The 24,217-nt window shown below is 50.5% G+C and overlaps 1 protein-coding gene across 6 annotated transcripts; it reads right to left on the bottom strand.

Moving 5' to 3' along the window:
• Window positions 1-934: 934 nt before the first annotated feature.
• SGK2 (serum/glucocorticoid regulated kinase 2) lies at window positions 935-21,985 on the bottom strand. 6 transcript variants are annotated; one of them, XM_057414333.1, is made up of 14 exons: window positions 21,948-21,985; window positions 10,639-10,708; window positions 9,415-9,472; window positions 8,527-8,576; window positions 7,878-7,935; window positions 7,196-7,279; window positions 6,774-6,905; window positions 5,255-5,367; window positions 4,687-4,723; window positions 4,041-4,127; window positions 2,282-2,377; window positions 1,761-1,916; window positions 1,291-1,380; window positions 935-1,117 (listed from the first exon to the last, which is right to left on the bottom strand). In XM_057414333.1, the coding sequence occupies exons 3-14, from the start codon at window positions 9,448-9,450 to the stop codon at window positions 962-964; spliced, it is 1,095 nt and encodes a 364-aa protein (XP_057270316.1). In that variant the 5' UTR covers window positions 9,451-9,472; window positions 10,639-10,708; window positions 21,948-21,985; the 3' UTR covers window positions 935-961. The 6 variants fall into 6 exon arrangements, with proteins under 6 accessions (XP_057270316.1, XP_057270310.1, XP_057270315.1 ...); XM_057414327.1 differs by lacking the exon at window positions 21,948-21,985 and adding an exon at window positions 14,886-14,967; XM_057414332.1 differs by lacking the exon at window positions 21,948-21,985 and adding an exon at window positions 13,464-13,517.
• Between the last annotated feature and the right edge of the window lie 2,232 nt (window positions 21,986-24,217).

Genomic DNA, 24,217 nt, shown 5'->3' with positions numbered 1-24,217 from the left:
AACCCTGTGCTTGGGCTCATGATGCCATGAGCAGCTTACAGCTGATGGAGCTCATGAGCTTCTCCAACCCACAGCAACAGAACACCTTAAAAAAAAAAAAAGGTCAAAAGTGACATTGAGTGAGTACACCAGCATTTAAATTAAGGAAAAATAAATAACGTGTTTGTTCTGCATCAGTGGCATGTTCAGATGGGCACCAGAGTGTGCAGGGTCTCATCAACATGCGCTGTCCTCTGCTCCACCATGCTTCAGGTCATGCTTGTTGCAGTAGTGGTTGTGTGCCTCAGGCCTGTCTGCTGTGAAAGAAGTCCCCATCCCAAGCCACGTTTGGCCACAAGGTTATTTCTGTTTTTTTTTTCTAAGCAGCTCCGCCCTTTCCTCATCTGGGCTTTTTCTCCCACCAACTGGCTTCTACTTAACAGCCTCATGGTTGCTTCTGCACAGTCCACTTAAAGGAAAGAAGCCAGAGCTCTTGGTAGCGTGAAGAGTTTTCCTCAACTGCTGGGGAGGAGAGGGGGAACTCCTCTGACACAGGTTAGTGCCACACAAAAGATTAAAAAAAAAGTTAAGAGTGGCCAGTTTCAGGCACACGGCTGTTATGTGAGTGATGGCACATACCCCTACCAGAAATACAACCACAGAATGAATACAGTTCTGCCAACTAGCACAAGACAGTCTAGGGGGAAATTATACTAACCAGTGTCTCTCTTTCCCTATCAGGGAGGAAACATTCAGAGAGAAATTCAAACAGCAAAAGTTAAGAGTTAACAGTTCCATCCCAGCCAGTTAGTGTGTTAGTCCCAATTTCCTTAACCATGAGCAAAAGGACAGTACCAAAACCAAGAAAAGCCACACCCACAACCCCCCCCCAACCCACAAACAAAACCAACACCCCCCACACATAAAACCCATTCAGTTAAAAAAAAAAAAAAAATCTGACTTCTCAAAGCCTTTGTAAAACCTAGATGCCCTCTTCAGCTGGTGCATAAGAAAATCCTAAAAACGCATCTGAGGCACTGGAGGTGCTGGCTGCTAAGTCAGGCGTGTGGGTGATGGAGGTGGAGATGGCTTCTTGGGTGAATTCTGGATCGAAGTGTCGCAGATCAGCTGGACCAGCCTAAGCCAAGGAACAGACACACACAGTCACTTCAAGTGTGCAGACCCCAACCAGCCACTTGTATTCAGTCTAACACAGCTGCTCTTCCAAGGGAGTCAGCACCTCTGCATCTACAGTTCCCAACCTGGGATTCCTTTTGTACTACTATAACAAATACCAAAAGAAATACTCACCACATTGGGGTTGAATGGAGGAGTTATCCTCTTGTGGCACAAGTCATCCCAGTTTATTGGGCTGAAGAATACATGATTCTTTATCTCAAGCTGCATATAAAGTAAAGGGTGAAAAGTCAGTCTTCTGCCAACCCTTCTTTTTCAGCACCTGCTAGCTGGTTTCATAGGATTAAGTGGTTGAAGCTACTACATATCTGCATAAGGACCATATAGCAAATTCTTAACACATAAGGGTCGTGGTCCAGTAATCCCTTGAAGGGAGATGACCATCACACATAGGTGTCATAGTTTGCAACCATATCTTTCCCTTTGGAAATCCAAGTCAAGCCCATACATTCTTCAGAGGCTGAAGAGATATCAAACTGCATGGAACGCTTTTTCCAAGGTAGTGCTGTTGTCATGAAAGAAAGGCTCAGAATAGAAAGGTTTCCTACCCATCCTCCCTCCTGATCATAATGGAGGCCACCTACGAAATCTGACTTGGCACCCAGCCTCCTCTTCTGGTCCTTGTGGAGAAGTCCCTGGAGAATGTCACAAGCTGCCACAGTCTTACTTCCTTGGATCTGGAGTGGCTTGTGCAGAATGTTGTCATACATCTGAGACACATCCCGGCTGTAAAAAGGAGGCTAATTTGACAGAGATGAGAAGCAGCCATGCGAAACATGAGCTACTGTAATGAATGGCAGGTCAAAGCAAGTCCTGCAGCAAGCAGATGAGGGAGACCTGCCATACCGCTGTTCAGAGGGGCAATGGTGTGCTGAACTATGCCATCTAACTCTGGATTCAGTTGTCTGTGACAGGTACCATGTGAACATCAGACCAACCTCGCACCACTACTTTCAAAATTAATTTCTCCACCATAGAGAAATTCTCACCAGGGGGATTCCCAGCCCATGGCAGGGGGTTGGAACTGGATGATCTTAAGGTCCCTTCCAACCCTAACCGTTCTATGACTCTATGTAAAGTAAAAACAGATTGCTTCCAAACTTACCAATCCAAACAGCATTTCATAGAGGACAGCTCCTAGGCACCACCAGTCTACTGTCCTGTCATACGGCTGCTTCTTTAGCACCTCAGGAGCCAGGTACTAAGAAGAGTCGGCAGCAAATATTTTAGTCAGCTTACAAAGGAGGGGATTTGTCCTCGTAAGTATGCAAACCTGACTGCAGTTCAAGCTCAGCAAATGCATTAGGAAATACACAGATCCATATACTGCTATGCTTTGATATATTCTCCACTTGCTTCGGAGCAGAGTTTGAAAGCTACCTACCAAACCCCGCAAAGTTTTTATGGGTTACAGAAGGTTTTTTTCCTGTAGAGGATTTGTACAAGGATTTGCCGCGCACCACAACTAACCATCAAACCCATCCTGCACTAGCACGTTACACCTTTAGGAGGCTCCCGTGGTTTTGAGAAGGCTGCAGTTTGCAGTCCCCTTAAGACTGTCGAAAGCAGCAAAACTGCCAGCAACCACTACCAAGAGCAACAGACAAAAACTGAAGCAGCACGTTGAGCCTCGTCTCCCACAGGATTATCTTTGTATACTAATCAGGCTCCCACCAAAAAACACATCCCTCCCACCCCCCAAAAAAAAACACAACGAAAAAACCAACAACCCCCCAAAACCAAGCCAAACAAACCCCCCACATGACAAACAAAGGAATGCAGGGCCAGGCCAAAGGGAATGGCTTGAACCTGCCAGAGGGGAGACTGAGATGAGCTCTTAGGCAGAAGCTCTTCCCTAGGAGGGTGCTGAGACACTGGCACAGGGTACCCAGAGAAGCTGTGGCTGCCCCATCCCTGGCAGTGCTCCAGGCCAGGTTGGACACAGGGGCTTGGAGCAAGCTGCTCTGCTGGAAAGGGTCCCTGCCCATGGCAGGAGTTGGAACTGGAGGAGCTTTAAGGTCCCTTCCAACACAAACCAGTCTCCAATTCTGTATGATTTTATTGAAACAGTCCTGCTTGGTTCAGGCCTTGCTATTGTACAAGTGGGTCCATACTGAAAGCCAAGGGCTACCACCAGGAGATTCCTGCCCATTCTACTCAGCTTGAATACTGGAAGGTACCTTGTTTACAGACCCTTCTTTATGCTGTCTGAGGAAGTACAGCATAACAGCTATATTACCTAGGCCAAAACACTACCAAAATCCCCAGCTCAGTAAACAGCAGGAAAAAAAAAAAAAAACTCACAAGAAGCCAAATCTGAGATAGGTTTTAGCAAACCCTAACTGAGGTGTGTTGGAGAAAAGGCATTTCCTCCCCTCCTCTCTGAGCAGTGTCCACATTCCAGATAAGAGCCTGGTACTCTCCTCTGCACAGGGTGTTTTGCAGCTCCTGCATACCAATGACAAACAGGAGAGCACAAGGTCCTATGTGTGCCAGTACCAACTGGCTCCCTGTTCTGCAGCTCCAGGGTATCAGATCAAGTAAACAGCCGGCTTACAGGCTTGCTCATGGGCTCCCAGGGTCAAGGCTGTCTCCGCAGCCACCTCAAACACCCCCAGTTTCACAAGACTGGCCCTTTCCAATGCAGGGTGCCCTACCCCGACAGCACAGTTGTCACAGGTAAAACTGCTGAGGCCTTATCTGAACTCCAGCTTCAGGCTGACAACCTCAAAGAGCCCACAATAGTCTAATTCACAGAGCCCATATTTTGTGATGCTGAGCACCCATGCAAGTCAGACCCAGAGCAGCAAGTCTCTGAAGGCTTTCAGCCCCAGGTCACAGAGAAACCCCAGCACATGCTGTACCTCAGGAGTGCCACAAAAAGTAGAAGTTGTCTCCTCTTGCTCCATTCCTTCTTTACAGAGTCCAAAGTCTGTCAATACTATGTGTCCCTAGAAAAGAGAGAGGTATTTTGGCTTGGCCTTCTCTAGAGAAGAGACAGGATTGCCACACATTTGCCTTCACGTTGCATTTCATGTATGTTTTGATTCCCCACTGCTCATCTGCTTCCCCTCCCTCACCTTCTCGACATCTTGTAACACAAGTATGGCAGTTGACAGAGAAAGTTGAACCTAGATTAATTTATTTGTCTACCACTGTATAGCTACGAGGAGATCCAGCACTGCAGTGCTTTGCCCCTGCTTTATCCCAGAGCCAGTTTGTATAGCAATCACCACCAGCATAGCAGCAGTGACATGCTCTTAGCATCCCAATCCTTGCCCACAAGTCAGGCCCCAGCTTTTGGGAGTAAGCTGTGGGCCCTGGGTGCACAGTTCTGTGGAGCGGAGGCTCACCCCCTTCTGCAGGACCTGCACAGAAGGGCAGTGGTGCATGCATACAGAATACATGCAGTGAAGTGAGCTACAGCCCAGCTTGCAGGACCATGCTCATCTGTTTATAGTCCTGATGGTTTTAAAGCCAGAAGGCCGGCAGCACAATCTGTGAATATACCTGGCAATCCAGGAGAATGTTCTCAGGTTTTAAGTCCCTGCAAGACAAAAAAATGCTGTTTGAGCAGATTTGTCCAGATATTTAAAGAAGCCAGATCTGAAACAGCATCAGCTAAGAACAGGAGCTAACAAAACTCCCCAGTCCAGTTCACCACAGTGTTCCCCAAGTATGGACTCCCATCACTGCTAGGTATCAATACAGACACATGCAAACATAGCAAGACCCTGTCATACAGGATCAGGTTTTAGCCTGTATTATCTATGCATAAATTGTTACAGTGACAAATTCTTGCTTATTGAGCCAGGTTTATTCTAGATCTCTACACTTCACTGTTCTCTCTCCTTTTCACTATCAGGCTAGAAATATTTATTGCCCATCAGACCCATGCAGGCAGCACCCCTCTTGCAGGATAAAGTGCCAACAGCACTATCTTGTCAGGATAGTTGATTTTCCAGCAGTTCCAGTCCTGCATTTTGCAGGGCCGTAGTGACTCCTTTTTCCTCCCTAGCACTGCACACAGCTGGGCTGAGCAGAGTTGGTGCCCATGTTCTCCCTGGCAGCACCTTACCTGTAAATGATGTTTAAGGAATGCAGGTATCCAATTGCACTAGCAACTTCTGCAGCATAGAATCGGGCCCGGGGTTCACGGAAACAGCGCTCCCTTTGCAAGTGGAAGAAAAGCTACAGGCAGATGAGAGAGTGGATCATTTCTTCTCTAAAAAACCTGAACAATACCTGGAGCAAGCCTGAAACCCAGCTACTCAAGTGAAAACTGATTTGCAGCAAGTAGCACGTGAACAGCACCAAATAAGCCCAAACCAAGTGACTTTAAGCAATCTAAACACCCTTCTAGAAATTGCTTCATTTGTCTTCTTCTCAATTAAGAGCTCATTCCCCCACAAACGGTCATCTGCTGATTTAATTAAGCTTCCTAGCAGCCACAGGCTGATTATAGTGCTAGTATGGCCATGAGAAGTGGTGCATGCACAGAACTAAATCTGTTAAGATCCTCCATACAAGTTGTCTTTGGGCAAGACATCTGTGTTAACATTATCTCACAGCCAGTTTCAGGTATCACAAGGAAAAAAAAAAAAACCCTGAAAAAAAGTTTTTACAGGACAAAAAAAGAAATTTAGCAAACTGCAGTGGCATCACCCAAGCATTAGACTAGGATCCAGAGCTGGCCCACAAGTGGATTTTGCCTGGAGCTCATCAGCATCAGTATTTTCCATATTCTCCATAGGATTTTAAAGCATCCCTAACAGTCTCTTTTCTCAGTATCCTTTATCCTTGCCTTGGATTCAGGTCATAGGCAGCAAGATACCACACAATTTACAAGTGAGATAGTGTCCAGGGTTTAGCTGTAAGTTATTTTTCTCCTTCCTAGTAACTGGTGCAGTGCTGTGTTTTCAACTTCAGTCTGAGAACAATGCTGGTAGCACACTGATGTTTTAGTTGTTGCTCAGTAGCGCTTACCCTGATCAAGGACTTTTCAGTCTCATGCTCTGCCAGTGAGAACGGGCATGGGAAGCCAGAAGGAAGCAGACGCAGGACAGCTGACCCAAACTAGCCAAAGCCATATTCTATACCACAGCACGTCATGTCCAGGACAGAAATGGGGGCGAGTTACCCGGAAGGCCCAGATCACTGCTAGAGTCGGTCTGGGTATTGGTTGGCGGGTGCTGAGCAATTGTATTGGGCATCACTTGTGTTTATTCTTTTCCCCTTTTAGTTTCATATTCTCTCCCCTTGTTATTTCCCTTATTATTGGTTGTGTTATACCTTAGTTACCGGTCTGTGCTTATCTCAACCCGTGGGAGTTACATTCTTTCCATTCTCCTCTCTATCCCTCTGGGAGCAGGGGGAAAGAAGGGGGAGAGTGAGCGAGCGGCTGCATAGTTCTGAGTTACTGTCTGGGCTTCAACCAAGACAGATAGCATACCACTACTCCTGGCTTGTTCTTGGTAGCAGTTAAAGGAACACTGTACTTTAATATCATTATCTTGTGACAAGAAACAGTTTTAGGCAATATAGCAGCATGTTTGGGAAGGATCAAGGATTGAAATAAAGCCTGTAAGTGCACTCACCTCTCCTCCATTTACATAGTCAAGCACAAAGTAAAGCTTCTCCGAGGTCTGGAAAGAGTAATGGAGTCCCACAAGGAAGGGGTGCTTGACATTTTTCAGGAGCACATTGCGTTCTGCCATGATGTGGGTTTGCTATCAAAAAGCAGGCATGGCATTAGAGTTTCAGGCAAGGGTCCAGTCTGCCATAGGGGCTCACTGCTGTTTTCAAAACATGGAAGTTTCAGCCCCAGGAAAGGAACTGCTCTCTGCTGTCTGACCTGCATCATCTCAGTTCTTTCCATGATCCCGTGGCACAGAGAAATGCATGTTTAGCCTGTGAGTTGTCTACATGAATACCAGCCACAAGATACCTCAGTTGCATTACCAGGATGGCTCATATCCTGACCACTATTTACAGAAGTAGCCAAGGAGAGCTGACATACCTCCTTTTTCTTTAGGATGGTTTTCTTATGCAAGACTTTCACTGCATAAAAAGTCCCATCACACTTGCGTTTCGCCAGAAGAACCTGCAACAGAAGGTCCTGTTAATAGATTTCAGTCTCACCTTCTGTTGGGTTAGTGCTTCCTCATTAGCTCCCCACTTGTGTGAGTGACTATACACAGAATACAGCTTCAGAGGGTCAAGTACAAAGTTTTAAAGACATAGCTCCAGTCCTCCAATTTCCCAGCACTTTCTCACTGCCAGAAGAGAGTTCATGACACATCCACATACACCTTTTACTTATCTAGTAGAAAATAGTTTTGGAGCATCTGCAGACAGCCCTATTTAAAATGAATCCTTGCTATCTCAAAGTACAGATTTGCCTGGAGAATTTTTGCTAGCTGAGCAAGTTTGAAGCTTATTTTGAATCAAGTACTGCTCCTTGCCATCACCACCCTGAGCATAAGATACCTCACACTTGTGTCCTTATGGAGGTTGCAGGACAGCACAAAGAATGGACTATGAAGACTCTCATCTCCAGTCTCTTTTGTTCCCAGTCCCACTCAGAACAAGCTCTTCAGGAGAGGTACAAGCAAAGGACACAGCTAGAAACTCCTTCAGCAAGAAAGTTCTTTCTAAGTCACCTCTAAAGAGCTCCAGCCCACCTGTACAAACCCACTTACTTTTCCAAAGCTTCCTTTGCCAATAACCTTCAGGAAGTCAAAGTCTGTTGGTTTGGCACTGTCGGTCAAGAAAGAAACGAGTTAATGTTTCTGGGAGAGAAATATGCAACAGCAACACTGCCATCAGGGCAGAGTTCCTTTTAGGAACCACCAGTGTTTGTGGAAGGGATTAAAGGGCACCAGATGGGCGACCCTAATCTGCGGCCAGCACTGGATTCACACTGCCTATATCAGTGCAGCCAGCAGAGGGTGAGCAACCCCTCAACCTGCTGCTGAGCACTGCAGGAGAGAAAAGCACCTGTGGGACCAAGTGACACCTCTACAGGGGACAGAGTTTATCCCTGTTTCTAGAGAAATGTAGTCATGGAGCCAGCAGGGGTGAGGAAGATCTTCCCTTACTACCTCTGAAGAGATACAGAACAAGGGGCTGCAGACTTGGACAAGACAATTATGATAACAGAGACCAGCTATAGCTGAATGTCTTGAAAGCTAATGCATTGCTGATACACATGGTATTAAAAGCCAAGTAATGCAATTGTTAAGATTTTGCAGACACCACCCATGCAAGACACAGGGGCCAACTACATTCCCCTGCCAGATCTCTTCACTGCATGCCCCACACCCTACCTGGCTTTCGCAGGGAGCTTACTTTGGGTTAGCGGAAGGTCCAAGGTTGATGTTGTCAGTTGGTGTTGGAGGCTAGAGAGGATAACAATAATATTAGTCACAAGGACAATGCTGCAGGTTGTGCTTTCCTTCCCTCAAAACAGTATCACTTGCAAAGTTATTAAATACCCATTAGCAAGAGGCACAGCGGATGCTTTGGCAACTGAAGTGAGGGGGAAGGGAGAACAAAGCTATGTGCTAAAGCTGTATCATTCCCAAGCTGGAAGCTTTACTAAGCTAGAGTATGTGCTGAAGTCCTCATCCCATACTTGCACAAATAAAAGCTACTAAGCAACTGCTTGGCCCCAACTTCAGGTTTTTAGGACCTGTTGTGCTGTGACAGAGGAAAGCCACTGTGGGTCTCGGCTGCTCACCACAGCACTGAGACTACAAGCCATTCCCTACTGGCTGGGCTAAGCAAGAAGTCCTCTGCACAGCTCATAGAGGAACACTCCTGCATCAGGACATGAGCATTGCCTTCAGACCCTGCAGCCCTCTGCCCACTCCTGCTGAGCCCCAAAACTGCCAGGTCTGGAGCCTTGGAAGTGGCATTATGCACACCTAGCACCACACAGATGCAGCCTCTCTCTTCCCAGTGAGAACAGTACATACACACATGGTCTTCCTCCTCTCCCTGCCCCCCAGGAATCTTCCCCTCCCCAGACTCTGGGAGCATTTTTCCTTGTCCAAAAGGCTATATAGGTCCTCTCTGCTCTCATTTTACCTCCACCCAGCATAATCCACAGGGACTAGGCAGCAGCAAGACTCTTGGCAGGCTAACACAGGCTCTCCTCCTTGCTTTTCTCCTACAGTCACTAACCCCTCTGCATCCCCAAGGTGAAGACTTGCGGGCTCAGAGCTATGATCTCACCTGGGTGCTTTTATCTGGGCTCCGGGAGCGATCCATTAAAAAGGCAACTCTTTCAGCACTTGGGAAAAGAAGAGCAAGCCAATATTGAAAACAAAATCCAAGAGAGAAACTGCTCCCCTCCATCACAGGATACCTCAGTAGAGACCCCCAGCTACCCCTGTGGTAGCACTGCTGCTCCTAAGGGGTGAGGATGCACATGCTCTGGGGGAGACAGGGAACAGTGGATACACACATGCTGACAGGAGGCTGGAGTGTGAACAAGCAAAAGCATATTAGATGCCACAGTTAGTCCTTGATTTGCAATAGCAGAAACTGGTCAGAGAGCTAACACATGAAAAGCAGCACAGCCCCAGGGCCAGAGAAGGTTGTAGCTCTCCTGGATGGGACAGGCCCCTCTCGAGGCAGATGCAGCCCCTGTCCCAGTGCACAGAGATCCCGCTGCTCCCAGCCCTGCCACCCAGTGAGTGTCCCACAGGGCATTCAGGGGGATCCAGCCAGGTCCGACCACCGCACCCCCAGGCTGGCAGCAGCTGGGGGCCATTCCCCCACCCAGGGCAGACCACGTCTGGCTGGGGCTGTTGACAGCCCAGAGAAGAGGCGCTGGCCATACCGGTGGAGGCATTAAAGCACAGTGCTCTCATCTACCCAGTGCAGCTGCTGCTGGAGCAGTTGGACTGGAACAACACTTGGCAGTTCAGATTTGACCTGCTCCAGCATCAGTGAGGAGAGGTGGGTCCTGCCACCCCAGGGCTTCCTCCCTTTAAGGGCTCCCCCCCAACTCCTTGCAAAAGCCAGGATTAGAGGTGACGGGGGGGGGGGGGGGGGTGTCCAGGGAAAGAAAACCCCACACACTGCTCCCTTCTCCCCTGCCCCAGAGCTTTGTCCATTGTCCCTCAGCCACACAAAGCTCCCATACACAGCAGGGATACTCTGAAAGCTCACACTCCTCTGTCTGCCCCCTCCAAAAAGGGGTCCTGAAGATGCCACCAGCCTCCCCTCATCTCACCTGTGGGTGCTCCCTCTCTGCACCCCCATGCACAGACCCCAGGCCATCCCAGAGCCCCCTCGTTGGTGGCCAGGCTGGCAGCAGGCACTGGCAGCTGTCCCCAGGCACTGCCCACATCTGCCTTGTGCCAGGCAGCTCCATCCACCGCCAAGCCAGCGCAGGGGCTATCGGGCTGAGCTTTTAAAGGGCTCTCATCCCTGGAAGGCTTTCGTACTCACTATGAGCAGAGCCTGGAGCCGGAGGCCTTGATGGTTTGTCCTATCCTCTCCCGGCCGTGCTTGATGAGTTCTGTAAGGAAAGTTGGAGAACCAACTCCGGTTAGCTGGCAGCGCAATCACAAGTGCACAGAGACACGTTTGTTCTTCACTGACCTTGCTTTTCTCTTCACAGCTACCCTCCTCCCCCTTCCACTAAAGTACCAAAATAACCAGGAAATTATAGGAACCAGGACAGCTCCCCTCCCAGCCCCACCAGGAGCCCTCAATAGCTCGCAGGATGGGGATCAGTGCCGCAAAACAGTCTCTCCTGTGGCAGAGGGAACTTGGGCTAAAGGGCCACTGCTGCCTCCCTGAGCCACCTCGGGTCTCCCGGGGGGACAAGGAGAGTGCTCACAAGGATCATGTACCAGGCTAGTCACACACTTGGCACATCCCCTGCCCCTTTCATTCAGGACTCTGGGAGTAATTAGGGACATGAACGAAACCTTTCAGGGCCCTGCAGGAGGTAAGCCAGCACACACACACCACAACAAGGAACTGACTTGCCCGAGGGCACATAGCCAGAGGCAGAAGCTGGGATTCCCACCGTAGAGCATCTCTTCTGCTCAGATGTGCAGGCAGTTGCCACCAACCATTGTCATCATCACCACTGCCTCCTTCAGAGAGAGTCAAAGTCCTGATCCTGCTCCCGACTGCACAGGCTGAGCAAGAGAGAAGCTTGAGAAGTGCAGCCTGTACAGGGGGGTTCCTGGGTTTGGTTGGAACTAGATAAAAAACGCCAAGACTCATTTTCACTCCCTGGCTCTGCCCTAGTTTTGCTACTGGAAGGAAAGAATCAAAACATTCACAGAAATAGGAAACATGCTCCCCACCTTCATCCCCCTAAAAAAAAAAGCGGGGGGTGGGGGTGGGGCCTTTACACACAAGTTGTAATCCTGCAGTAGCTCTTCTACAGACCAAGGAACCGCAGGCACCAACTGCCAGACCCTATCTCCCCAGGCAAGGGGCTCGTAGAACAAGAAGTTTCCAGGTGAACACAAGCCCATTTACAGAGCTCTTCCTGTTCCTAGGATCTGCAAGATGGAGGGACCTGCACTCCAGAGAGCCACTAAGCCAGGCAGCACCAGCAGCTTCAGGATCTGTGTGCAGATCTGACAAGGAGCCAAAAAACAGGCTGTAGGTTTAGAGTTTCTGAATGGACATGAAAGGGAAAGCAGGAATTCAAAGAAAAGCCACAAAGCATTCAGTGAGAGTTTATAATATCAGGCTTGTCTGAGATCCTGCCTTTGCCCTGCAGCAGATATAGAAACTTGCCCTAGCAGGGACACATGCAGGCAGCGCCCAGACAGACCAACTCCATCTCCTCCCATTGGGTATAGTCCTTATTTCCCTGAGAGTCTGGCTCACTGGCTGAAGGTCATCCAGTGCCTGCCTTGGGGCTGTAGGTATCCCACAGGCTGCTGGGCAGGCTGGCCACAACCATGGTCACCGCAGAGAGACATCAGCCATGCTTCCCAAAGCAGGCAGCACTCACTCAAGGCTCAGTGCTGGGCAGGAGGGTGGCACAAGCGATGGCCAGGGGTACACAGGGACATGTGGAACAACACCCAAGGTGCAAGTGGCAGCACCATTTAGAGGGGTGAGGGCTCCCACCCCTGCCCAAGGCCATCTCTGCTTAGCAGCCCAACCAAGCCTGCACAGTTCAACACTTCATCTCACTCCATACATGCAGCTCCATCAGCTAATGCAGCCTGTTCACTCCAAATCTGAACTCCCACAAGCTCAGCTTTAGCTTGCTGCTACTGACACTGTTCTGCTCCTAGATTCAGGGAAAATAATGGCTTGGGCACAGGTGGATATCTTGGGCAGGATGTGGACAAGCCAAAAAAACACATCAATCTGTGCTCAGTGCAGAATGCAGGACAAGTCCCAACTTGCTCTGAGGGGCTTGGACCAGCAAGCTTGGGCCTGCAGCCCCACAGGGGCTTTTCCCAGTACCGCAGCCTAGCAGCCCATCCATGCTTCCCTCCAGCAGCCCCATTCTGCTCCATTCTTGGTCCCTGCTGCCCAAGAGCAGCATTTTCCAACAAATGCTATTTCATTAAATGTACTTGCTCTGGGGTGAGTCTCTTTCTGTACCAAGCACATTTTTAGGATATGTATGTCCCCATCCCTTATCATTTTCTATTCAGGCCCAGAGCCTCCTTCCCCAGCCTGAGTCCACCTTCAAAGCCAAGTAAGTTTCTGGTTTAAATCTCCCAAGCAATCGAATAAGCTTTTCCTTATCACTAACAAACGGTACTCTCTAAATACAAAGATTTCCCGAGTGCACACACACTGAACAACAGAATCAGAAATAGGTCATGAATATACGCTGGAATCCTTGGTTATCCATGCCTGGCTGCATCCCTCCTTGTGCTTGCTGGGGTGGCAGGGATGCTCCAAGCATGACCAGGGCCACAGAGAGCATCAGCGAGTGTGTCTAGGAGTTCTCTGATATGAGGTAACTGTTACACACCAGGAACACAAACTATCACATCCCACACCCCCTCCTCAAAGACCATTTCACTCCCAACACCTTGACCAGAGGCATCTCCCCAGCAGCAGGCAACCACTCACACAATATAAAGCAGCTACTTACAAGTTGGAGCAATTACTGCAGCTAAAATCTTCCCCACACCAAACATCCCTCAGTAACATACATTTTCTTCCCAGCACAGCACAAGCAGCTCCCTCTTCCTTCAACAATTCTGCCAGTGGTGACCCACATTCCCATGCCAGCCCAGCACTATTTGCTGCAAACACATTACTAATGCAGTGCGTACCTTGCACGGAGAGGCAACCTCATAGACTCGTCATCTGCAAGCTGCCTCCCACCCTCCTCCCTGATGTCACTGCTCTCAGCATCGTTTCCTACCTAACCTAGACTGCAAACCCCTCCAAGCAAGTGCCTCATCCTCTCCCACTCTGGGAAGGGCTAGTTACCAGCATGGAGAGGCAAGGAGACCAGGCAGACTGTCACTGGGACAGCAAGTAATGCTTTGGAGGAAGCACAGGTTTTGGAATGGCAAGATTGAGAGAGAAGCACTAAGGCAGCCCACAGCTTTCATCCAGCCCAGGGGCTGCAGGCAGCATATAGGGGAGACACCCCAGTTCCAGCTCAGATGAGGAGCACAAGGGAAGGTGGAAAAGAGGACTTATATACACAGGCTTTTACTGGCCAAAAATACCCCCAAAACTCAAGCTTTTCCTTGCTAAAGATCTAAGGGGTAACTCCAGGCCCACTCAACTCCATTTTCATAGAGCCCTGGAATAGCTTGTGTTGGAAGGGACCTTAAAGCTCATCCAGCTCCAACTCCTCCCACGGGCAGGGACACCTTCCACCAGAGCAGCTTGCTCCAAGCCCCTGTGTCCAACCTGTCCTTGAACACTGCCAGGGATGGGGCAGCCACAGCTTCTCTGGGCACCCTGGGCCAGCGCCTCAGCACCCTCACAGGGAAGAGCTTCTGCCTAAGAGCTCATCTCAGTCTCCCCTCTGGCAGGTTAAAGCCATTCCCCTTGGCCTGTCCCTACAGGCCCTTGTCCCAAGCCCCTCTCCAGCTTTCCTGCAGCCCCTTTAGGCACTGGAGCTGCTCTGAGGTCTCCCCTTGAGGAGCCTTCTCTTCTCCAGGCTGCCCCAGCCCAGCTCTCTCAGCCTGGCTCCAGAGCAGAGCTGCTCCAGCTCTCACAGCAGCTTCATGGCCTCCTCTGGCCTTGCTCCAACATTTTTGTATCCACTGGGACACTACAGCACACAGCAAGTCAATAAAAAGTCAGGAAAGATTTTAAAGAACTTCTCCACTTGTGGAAGCTTTCTTAGCTGCCCCCCACAGAGCTCTTGGCTCATCCCATTTTCTCATGGAGATCTTTTCCCCTATACCCCAAGGGCTCTGCAAACCCCAGACTACCAGCCCCAGCAATAGCCAAGCTGGAGCTCACAAACAACTAACCCTCCAGATTTCAGAGAAGAACCCCATGCAGAGCTGGAAGACGGCAGCAGGTGGGTAAAGCTCACAACACATCGCAGAAAAGTAACCCCATGAAAACAGAAAAGAAAGCATCAAACACACCTGGGAGCACATCCACCAGCAAACACTGTGTCCTGAAGCATGGGAAGCAGTGCACAGCCAGTGAGCACAGGGACCCCTCCTCCCCAACACTGCCCATCCTTGCACCGGCCCACCCTGCTGCCGACAGCCTTGACACACCAGGAACCCAAGGCTCTTTCCTGACTCTCAGAGGGGAATAGCTTTGCTTCCTGCAGCACTTCATTTAGTCCACAGCACCCCCTCAAACACACAATACCACTGCTGCTGGCTCATGGCAGCCCTTTAAAGAGAGCAGGAAAAGCACATCAGCTGTGGAAAAAGAAGAGACACCTGCTAGATACACCCAAGGAGTGACAATTGGAGGGAGGGAGGAAGGAATGGTTTTGGATGAGGAGGGAAGGGTGCAGGTGGTGGGAAGGAGCAGGCACCTCAGGGGTGCAGGACAATTTCTGACATGTCAGTAAGCTGGAAATTTTTCCCGTCCTGTGGTTTGGAGGAAGGTCAGAACTGTTTCTTGGTTCAGGTCAAACCCAGAAGAAGCTGCTCCTTCCAGTGTCCTTCACCGACCCAGGAAGACAGCAGCCCAGGGTAGACAGGCTGGTGCATATTAAATGCAAACATAAACATGGGTGGAAGGGAAAACCTGATGCTGGAGGCATGCGGTGGTTTGAGAGAACAGAGACTAAGCTTCGAGCAAAAGGAGGTGTCCGAGAAAGGCTGGTGTCTTCTCCCTCCTTGTTAAAAGTAAAGCAGTTGCTTTTTGGTTCCATTGTTGTTTCCTGTAAATTCCGCCTGCACACAGGTGCAGCGGGGGAAAGCTTGTGGAGTGAGTGCAGTGGGAGGTGCGAGTGGGGAAGGCAGAGGTGTGGGCAGCCCTCCCTGCCATAGCACAGGTCCTTGACCCAGGACTGCAGCTGGCAGGAGAAAACTATCTCAAACACTTGATGTGCTCATTGCCATGCATAATAAGGGAGAGGAAGCAGCAAGTTGCTTGAAATGTCATTCTCTCTCAGGTTAAAGCCTGAGGTTTTTCCTCAGCCAAAAAACTCAAGCTATGAGGATCATCAGCTTTTAAAAATATCTCCTATTATGTTTTTATTTTCTCTAGTTTTGCCTCTACTTCAAAATGGTCAAGTTTCAGAATACTTTCAGCAGCTACCTTGCATTTTTAACTCAGTATCTTCTGCTTTTGTTTCTTTCAATAAAACCCCTTTGTATTATTGACAAAATCTACTTGATTTTATTTTTCCACAGAAAGGTATCTTTAATTAAAATCCCATTTTCTATCCAAAGAAGAGGAAGCAGAATAATCCTGGAAAGAAAATTTTTACCCTCTAGAATCGTAGAACTGTAGAATCACAGACTGTTTTGGATTGGTAGGAACATTAAAGCTCATCCAGTTCCAACCCCCTGCCATGGGCAGGGACACCTTCTACTAGACCAGGTTGCTCCAACCTGGCTTTGAATGCATAAAATCTCTACTCTGGAGTGTCGCCTGTAATGGTGATAGATACTGGTGTACAAAGCAATGGTTGGGTTGGTTTTGGCCATGCTGCTCCCTCCATTAGTGAGGCTTGCTGACACTCAGGGCTGTGCACACCCTGGGTATAGCTCTGCACCAGGGGTGCAATGCAGAGCCACCACCTCCATCACACTCAAATCACTGCCTGGGCCTCCTGGAGGTCCTGTGGGAGCTCAGTGACACCAGACCAGCCAGGAGCATTACCCTTTGTTCTCCCCAGGGTGGAGGAGGGTTCCATCCAGGCCATGTTCATAAAGCCAGCCAAAATCGTCCCTTCTCCTTATGGCTGGGGAAGGAGCTCAGCTGCCAGCACCGGGCATCCTCAGGAAGCAGAGCATGCAGGTGTCTCTCTGGCTGCAAAGGTGAAGGGCACAGGAGTAAGAGTAGGAAGAGGCTGCTGGGTGCAGTGCTGGCTGCTGCCAGCCAGAAGTGCAAACATACACATGGGCTGGAACATGGAACATGGGCTGGCTCCATCACCCTCCCAGTGCTCAGCCTGGTGGGACAGCACCCACCCAGTGCTCAGCCTGGTGGATACCATCCGTGCTTCACCATTGCCCCGGTGCCCCTCTCCTTGCACTCATCTGGAAAGTGCTTTGGGATGGAGGGCACTGGGAGAGGACTGTGTGGCACTGGCTGGTTGTTTGACTTCTGTGCAGCTGAAGAAATTTACAACTGTTGAATTCACAGATTTCTGCTCTCGGAAAAGGATTGGGGGTTTTGATGCTTTTGAGGACCTGAGACCCAGTTCATCCTCCCTGTACCCAGAGTGACTGCCCTAGCACCAGGGGCTCCCTGGCACAGAAGACATTCTCTGGAAGCACAGGAAGACATGGGCCACCAGTAAATCCCCAGCGTAGGGCAGTTCTTCACCTGGACATTTAATATCAGATGCCACCAGATGCCTGGGGCAGCTGCAGAAGGCTGTGCCTTGGAGATCTCTATAACTGCCTGGAGAGGTGTCCTGGGCAAGCAGTTTTCCCTGTGATGGAGGACCTGAGTGGGACAGGTTGAATCATGCAGAATCATAGAATGGTTTGGATTGGAAGGGACCTTAAAGCTCGTCCAGTTCCAACCCCTGCCATGGGCAGGGACCCCTTCCACCAGAGCAGCTTGCTCCAAGCCCCTGTGTCCAACCTGGCCTTGAACACTGCCAGGGATGGGGCAGCCACAGCTTCTCTGGGCACCCTGGGCCAGTGCCTCAGCACCCTCACAGGGAAGAGCTTCTGCCTAAGAGCTCATCTCAGTCTCCCCTTTGGCAGGTTCAAGCCATTCCCCTTGGCCTGTCCCTACAGGCCCTTGTCCCAAGCCCCTCTCCAGCTTTCCTGCAGCCCCTTTAGGCACTGGAGCTGCTCTCAGGTCTCCCCTTGAGGAGCCTTCTCTTGTCCAGGCTGACCCAGCCCAGCTCTCTCAGCCTGGCTCCAGAGCAGAGCTGCTCCAGCCCTCGCAGCAGCTCTGTGGTGATCAGGGTTAGCCTCCAGCATGCTGCCCATCTGAGCAGCCCTCCCCACATGCAAGAGGTGAGGCCTTTCCTCTCACCTAGCCCCTGTGCACCCACGGCCATGGCCAGCAGCAGCCTGCAGCCACTCTTGTCCCTTGCCCGCAGCGGGACACATCAGTGCCAGCACAAGGGGCTGCTGGCAGTGGGAGTGCTTGCAGGGCACATGCATTATACAGGCATGCAGGCACACGTTCCTATCTGTGCACCCTACCACCAGGACTGGCCCTGGTCCATTTTCCTGCCCAGCTGCACGATCCTGAGCAAAACTAAACAACTCCAGTGAAACCAGAGACCTGCTGGTCTTGTTGGTCTTATGTGCAGGAAGGTGTCCCCTGCACTCCAGAGGACATGTCTATGCCAGGAAAACCTCTGCTGGCCCTGGGTTCAGCAGTGATGAGCAGCTCTCAGGCAATATAAGCCCTTCTGTGCAGGTGTTCTGCCTGTGCTGGACTTGATCAGGTCATGGTGAGAGCAAGGCTACAGAAAGGTGATTTTTTCAGCTGAACTGTCGCAGCTCAGAGCCGCCAGCTGTGGCCTGTGCTTGGAAACATTTTCCTTTTCCCCTCAAGGGAGGAAAGCTGTCTTCACTGCTCCAAGCTCTGCAAGAGGTGGAGAGCTCTGTGATCCCCACCACGTGAGCCTGGTCCCTCCCTGAGCCTGGGCCAGTGCCACTCACCCTGGGGAAGCCACATACGCAGCTTCTCCAGGGCAGGACACATCCAGTGTCAACAGGTCCACCGTCTCTACATGCAGAGAGGCACCCTTCTCTCTCTATTATAATCCTTTATATGCTATGCAAATATACTGTTTTACAGGGAAAGGAGTACTATCTTAATCTCCTTATCTAGGAATACCCATAACCATAATCATAAAATATCACTGAAGTGGAATCACACAGTCCTGAGCAATTGAATTGCAGTGAAAGGTCCAAATAAGATGAAAACAAATATTTCTCTAGAGAGGACAAAGCAAATTTCCATCAACCTGCAGTGAAAGGTGACCTGAAATGTTTGGTTACTCAGTTATCTCTGCTGGGTAAAGAACAGGATAGGATAAGGGTTAGGATATTCTTTAGAGGTCAGAGCCTATTTCTTCACCTTAAGAGGGTTCATGAAAGACTAAACAGACTGTTGGTGACCTCGGGGGTTCTTTGAAGTTTTTTTTTATTTTCCATAGAATCACAGAATAGTCAGGGTTGGAAAGGACCTTAAGATCATCCAGTTCCAAAGCCCCTGCCATGGGCAGGGACACCTCACACTAAACCATGTCACCCAAGGCTCTGTCCAACCAGGCCTTGAACATTGCCAGGGATGGAGCATTCACAGCTTCCCTGGGCAACCCATTCCAGTGCCTCACCACCCTCACAGTAAAGAAAGTCTTCCTTATATCCAATCTAAACTTCCCCTGTTTCAGTTTGAACCCATTACCCCTTGTCCTGTCACTACAGTCCCTAATGAAGAGTCCCTTTCCAGCATCCTTATAGGCCCCCTTCAGACACTGGAAGCTGCTCTGAGGTCTCCACGCAGCTTCTCTTCTCCAGGCTGAGCAGCCCCAGTGTTCTCAGCGTGTCTCCATACGGGAGGTGCTTCAGCCCCTCATCATCCTCGTGGCCTCCTCTGGACTTGTTCCAACAGTTCCATGTCCTTTTTATGTTGAGGACACCAGAACTGCACACAATGCTCCAGGTGAGGTCTCACAAGAGCAGAGAGAGGGGCAGGATCACCTCCTTCGCCCTGCTGGTCACGCTCCTTTTGATGCAGCCCAGGATACGGTTGCTTTCTGGGCTGTGAGCGCACACTGAAGCCGGCTCATGTTCGTTTTCTCATCGACCAACACCCCCAAGTCCTTCTCCTTGGGCTGCTCTGAATCTCTTCTCTGCCCAACCTGTAGCTGTGCCTGGGATTGCTCCCACCCAGGTGTAGGAGCTCGCATTTGGCTTGGTTGAACTCCATAAGGTTGGCATCAGCCCACCTCACAAGCGCGTCAAGGTCCCTCTGGATGGCATTCCTTCCTTCCACCATATCAACCGAACCTCACAGCTTGGTGTCATTGGCAAAGTTGCTGAGGGCACACTCAATCCCACTGTCCATGTCAGCAACGAAGATGTTGAACAAGACCGGTCCCAACACCGATCCCTGAGGGACACCACTCGTTACAGGTCTCCAGCTGGACATTGAGCCATTGACCACAACTCTTTGTGTGCAGCCATCCAGCCAGTTTTTTATCCACCGAGTGGTCCACCTATCAAATTGATGTCTCTTTTTCCTTTTCCTTCTTTTTTTTTCTTCTACATTTTGCTCTCCGTTTCCCAAGGCCTTGGCTGGGCTTTGCCTCAGGCGCTGCCCTTCATTTTGCCAAAGAGCTCCACAGGGGTACCAGGAAGTTTCCCATGTTTTGGTAAAAAGAGCCAAGAGGAAGCTGCTGGGGATCAGGTTTGTATTCTGAAGAATCTAAAGTGGGCTTGAGCAATTCTTGCAACTTTCTGTGCCTCTGTTTCTACAAATATGAATGTGGAAGAATATTACCACTCTTTTGTAAAGCCTTCATGTCTTCAGAGGAATAAATGCCTGATATTACTGCCATTAAATTAGTTGACTGAGACTTTCTTGCTTCTGTGTGTTTTTTATGTGTAAGCACAGTCTCAGTGAATAAATAACACACAGTTGGAAGCAGCCTGACCCTAAGGGACACTTCCTCTGCTGCCTGACCAGCCTTGTGCTTGGGGAAGATGCAGTTCTCCTGCTTCCTCCCCTCTCCTGGACATATCACAGACTATGATTTAGAGCCCTTTTTAAAAACCCAACTGTTTTTTGGAGATGAGCACCTCTTTCCTCCTGCAGCGCTGGTCAGTCTGATGCAGGGTGCATGCTCAGGGACACCACCCACAGCTTAAGCCCTGGACGTGACCAGGCTGGTGGGGACAAAGATGGAGGTGATTTCCTGGATGGATTGAACAGGGCTTAGCAACTCAGAGACGGCTGGGAGAGCTGCACTGAAACCAGGCCCCTCACTGCTGGCACAGTGCTGGGTTTGTTAGGAAAGCTGGTGGGCAAAGTGTCTTGGGAATGCCTCCCCTGTGCACCACTCCATCCACATCCCATCCCATTGAAACCAGCTGGCTCCAGCTCCACTGCACAGCATGCATGTTTTCAACCCTCTTTATCCTCATTGCAAAACCTGGAACTGGTGTGACTGCCTCCAGCTGAGCTACATATACTGGATCCAGTGAGCATCCCAGTCCAAAATGGGCCAAACACCACTCAAGGTATTGTCAGGACCCATCAGTCCCTGTGCAAGAGCAGCAGATCTGTGCTGGAATCTGCTGAGCCCATCTCTGTTCTCATACTCTGGCACTGAGCAGGAGCAGCCTAGTTAGAGGGATGCCGGGTACAGTACCCCTCAGTTTCACCAGGCCCACAGTGACCGCAAGGATGGAGCCAGGGACACACAACACAGCCAAAGCAACCTGAAATTCCTCAAAGCGAACCTTCCTGTGTGCTGTCAGCAAAAGCCCACTGCAGCCTAGAGCTGCTCCCCAGTAAGCCTATGTGGGGCTGCAGGCACAAGCAGGGTGATGGAAGCTCCTTTGATGGAAACTGTGCCTGGGGAGGCACAATTACTGCAAGGAAACTTTCCACCAATAATAGTATTTCCAGGGGGAGCAAGAAAGCTGCTGATCTCCTCTTTGGATTCCTCCACAGCTGTGAAACAAACCCACAGCTGAGTGAACCCAATGCCTCCCAGTCCCTGACCCAGGATCCCTGGGAACAACATTCCTGTGGGCCAGATGGCTCCCTGGCAGCAAGGAATGCATCATAGAATCCCAGACTGGTTGAATTGAAGGGACCTTAAAGTTCATCCAGTTCCAACCCCTGACACGGGCAGGGACCCCTTCCACCAGAGCAGCTTGCTCCAAGCCCCTGTGTCCAACCTGCCCTTGAACACTGCCAGGGATGGGGCAGCCACAGCTTCTCTGGGTACCCTGTGCCAGCGCCTCAGCACCCTCACAGGGAAGAGCTTCTGCCTAAGAGCTCATCTCAGTCTCCCCTCTGGCAGGTTCAAGCCATTCCCCTTGGCCTGTCCCTACATCCTTTACAAAAACTCTGCTTCTCTCAGAGGGGCTCAGGAAATCCCTGAGAGAAGGTAAAGTCACAAAAAGTCGCTGAAAGATCATCGAGAGAAAGCAAACCAGCATTACCTGCAGGGAGCGAGACGTGAGGAGACACTCCTGGGCTGTGGCGGGCACTGCCACGCTCTAGCTCGGGAAGCAGTGGGTACCAGCACCCTCTCCCCCCTCTTGTTTTTATTTTGGCTATTCAGTCTGAAGGTCGAAGGAGGAGTCCGCAGGAGTGGTTTGTGGCAGGAAGTAAATGATTACCCTGCCGGTGCTTGCTGAGGGGACCAAGGCACAGGGAGCTGGTGTGGGACAGGAAAATCCCTTCCTGGGGGGAGATTAGAGGGCAGCTAGCTAGTGGGGAAGTGCAACGGGTCAGAACAAAGTGCTCAGTTCACTGGAGGCTGTGCCAGGTCACATGCCAAGTCCTAGCAGAGGTAATGAGTCATGGGTCCCATTCCAAATGCCAGCAACACCTCCTGGATGTGGACATGACCCAGTGCTGATCCACCAGCAATCTGCAGAGCTCAGCAACGAAGGAAGGAGCTGGGTGAGGTGGAGACTTGTCCCCACTGCATCTGGGGCAGATCCAGTGACTTCATAAGGCTGGAGCAGCTCTGCTCTGGAGCCAGGCTGAGAGAGCTGGGCTGGGTCAGCCTGGACAAGCGAAGGCTCCTCAAGGGGAGACCTGAGAGCAGCTCCAGTGCCTAAAGGGGCTGCAGGAAAGCTGGAGAGGGGCTTGGGACAAGGGCCTGCAGGGACAGGCCAAGGGGAATGGCTTGAACCTGCCAGAGGGGAGACTGAGATGAGCTCTTAGGCAGAAGCTCTTCCCTGTGAGGGTGCTGAGGCGCTGGCACAGGGTGCCCAGAGAAGCTGTGGCTGCCCCATCCCTGGCAGTGTTCAAGGCCAGGTTGGACACAGGGGCTTGGAGCAAGCTGCTCTAGTGGAAGGGGTCCCTGCCTGTGGCAGGGGTTGGAGCTGGAGGAGCTTTAAGGTCCCTTCCAACACAAACCAATCTGGGATTCTATGATTGAAGCTGTGTCCTGGGTTCAGCAGTAGCAGTCATTTTTCTCCTTCTTAGTAGCTGGTGCACTGCTGTGTTTTTGACTTTTGGTCTGGGAACAGCGCTGATAACGCCAATGGTTTTAGTTACTGCTCAAATGTTTAGTCTGAGCAAGGACTTTGTGAGCCTCATGCTCTGCCAGGGACGAGGGGAACCTAGGAGGAAGCAGAGACAGGACCCCTGACCCAAACTAGCCAGAGAGGTATTCTGTACCACAGCATGTCATGCCCAGGATGTAAAACTGGGGGCAGTTACTCAGAAGGGTTAGATCACTGCCTGGATCTGGCTGGGTATCGGTCAGCAGGTGGTGAGCGGTTGTATTCTCTTCCCTTGTTATTTCCCTTATCATTATTGGTGGTAGCAGTAGTGATTTGTGTTATACCTTAGTTACTGGGCTGTTCTGATCTCAACCCATGGGAGTTACATTCTTCTGATTCTCCTCCCCAACCTTCCGGGAGCAGGGGGAGGGGGGTGTGGGTGGTGGGGAGGGGGGGAGTGAGAGAGAGACTGCGTGGTCTGATTTACAGCTGGGCTTAAACCATGACATGGTGCCATCAACATAAAATTTTCTGACACATTTTGGAATACATGATTTGGAGCATTCAAGGTTCATGAAGCCAAGACAGCCAACTGCCACCACAACCAAGGTTTCTGGCTCCATGTGTGTGGGAAGAAGGCAGAACCATACCTGTCCCTCTGTGAACCCCATTCCCAGTGACAGCACGCAGAGAGGAGCTGGCTCAGACCTCCCCTTGCTCCAGCTTGTACTGTCAGTCCGACTGGGTGGCACAGCCGTGCGGGTGCGTGAGGATAACAGAGATTGGATATTACCCTCATGTCTTGGGGAATGAGCACAAACAGAGGTTCGTAAAGACATGGAGAGATAAACAAATCTGTTCACTGCTAGTGCGGAGAGGGCCTTTGTTTGTCTTGGTTTCAGAATGAGAAGGTTTAGAGGATTGCTGCAGCACATGACCAGGAGCTACAAAGCTGCAGACAAAAGCCATTTAGAACTGAGATCAGACTTCAGACTGCTTTGTGCAAATTAAACCTGCTGTTATTTTGGGATTTATTTTGTTCCCTCTGCTGCATCCCCCACTTTAACGGCTGCCCATCTCCCACAGCACTAGGTTCATGTAGGCTTTCAGTGGCATCAGCACAGCATCCAAACACTGCTGCAGCAGGCTGAAGGGGCTGCCTGTATTTCAAGCCCAAGTCACAAGGGTTGCACCAACAGGCGCGGACAAATTTGGAGGACGAAGCATCAGCCTATTGCTCTGGCTTGCTGAGC

This window comes from Pezoporus wallicus, unplaced genomic scaffold (assembly GCF_028554395.1).
Source record: "Pezoporus wallicus isolate ANWC-B61680 ecotype Strahan unplaced genomic scaffold, APGP_CSIRO_Pwel_v1 contig_6631, whole genome shotgun sequence".
Classification (NCBI taxonomy): domain Eukaryota; kingdom Metazoa; phylum Chordata; class Aves; order Psittaciformes; family Psittacidae; genus Pezoporus; species Pezoporus wallicus.
The sequence above is the reverse complement of the archived record's forward strand: the minus strand, read 5'-3'. Positions and strand labels throughout refer to the sequence as shown.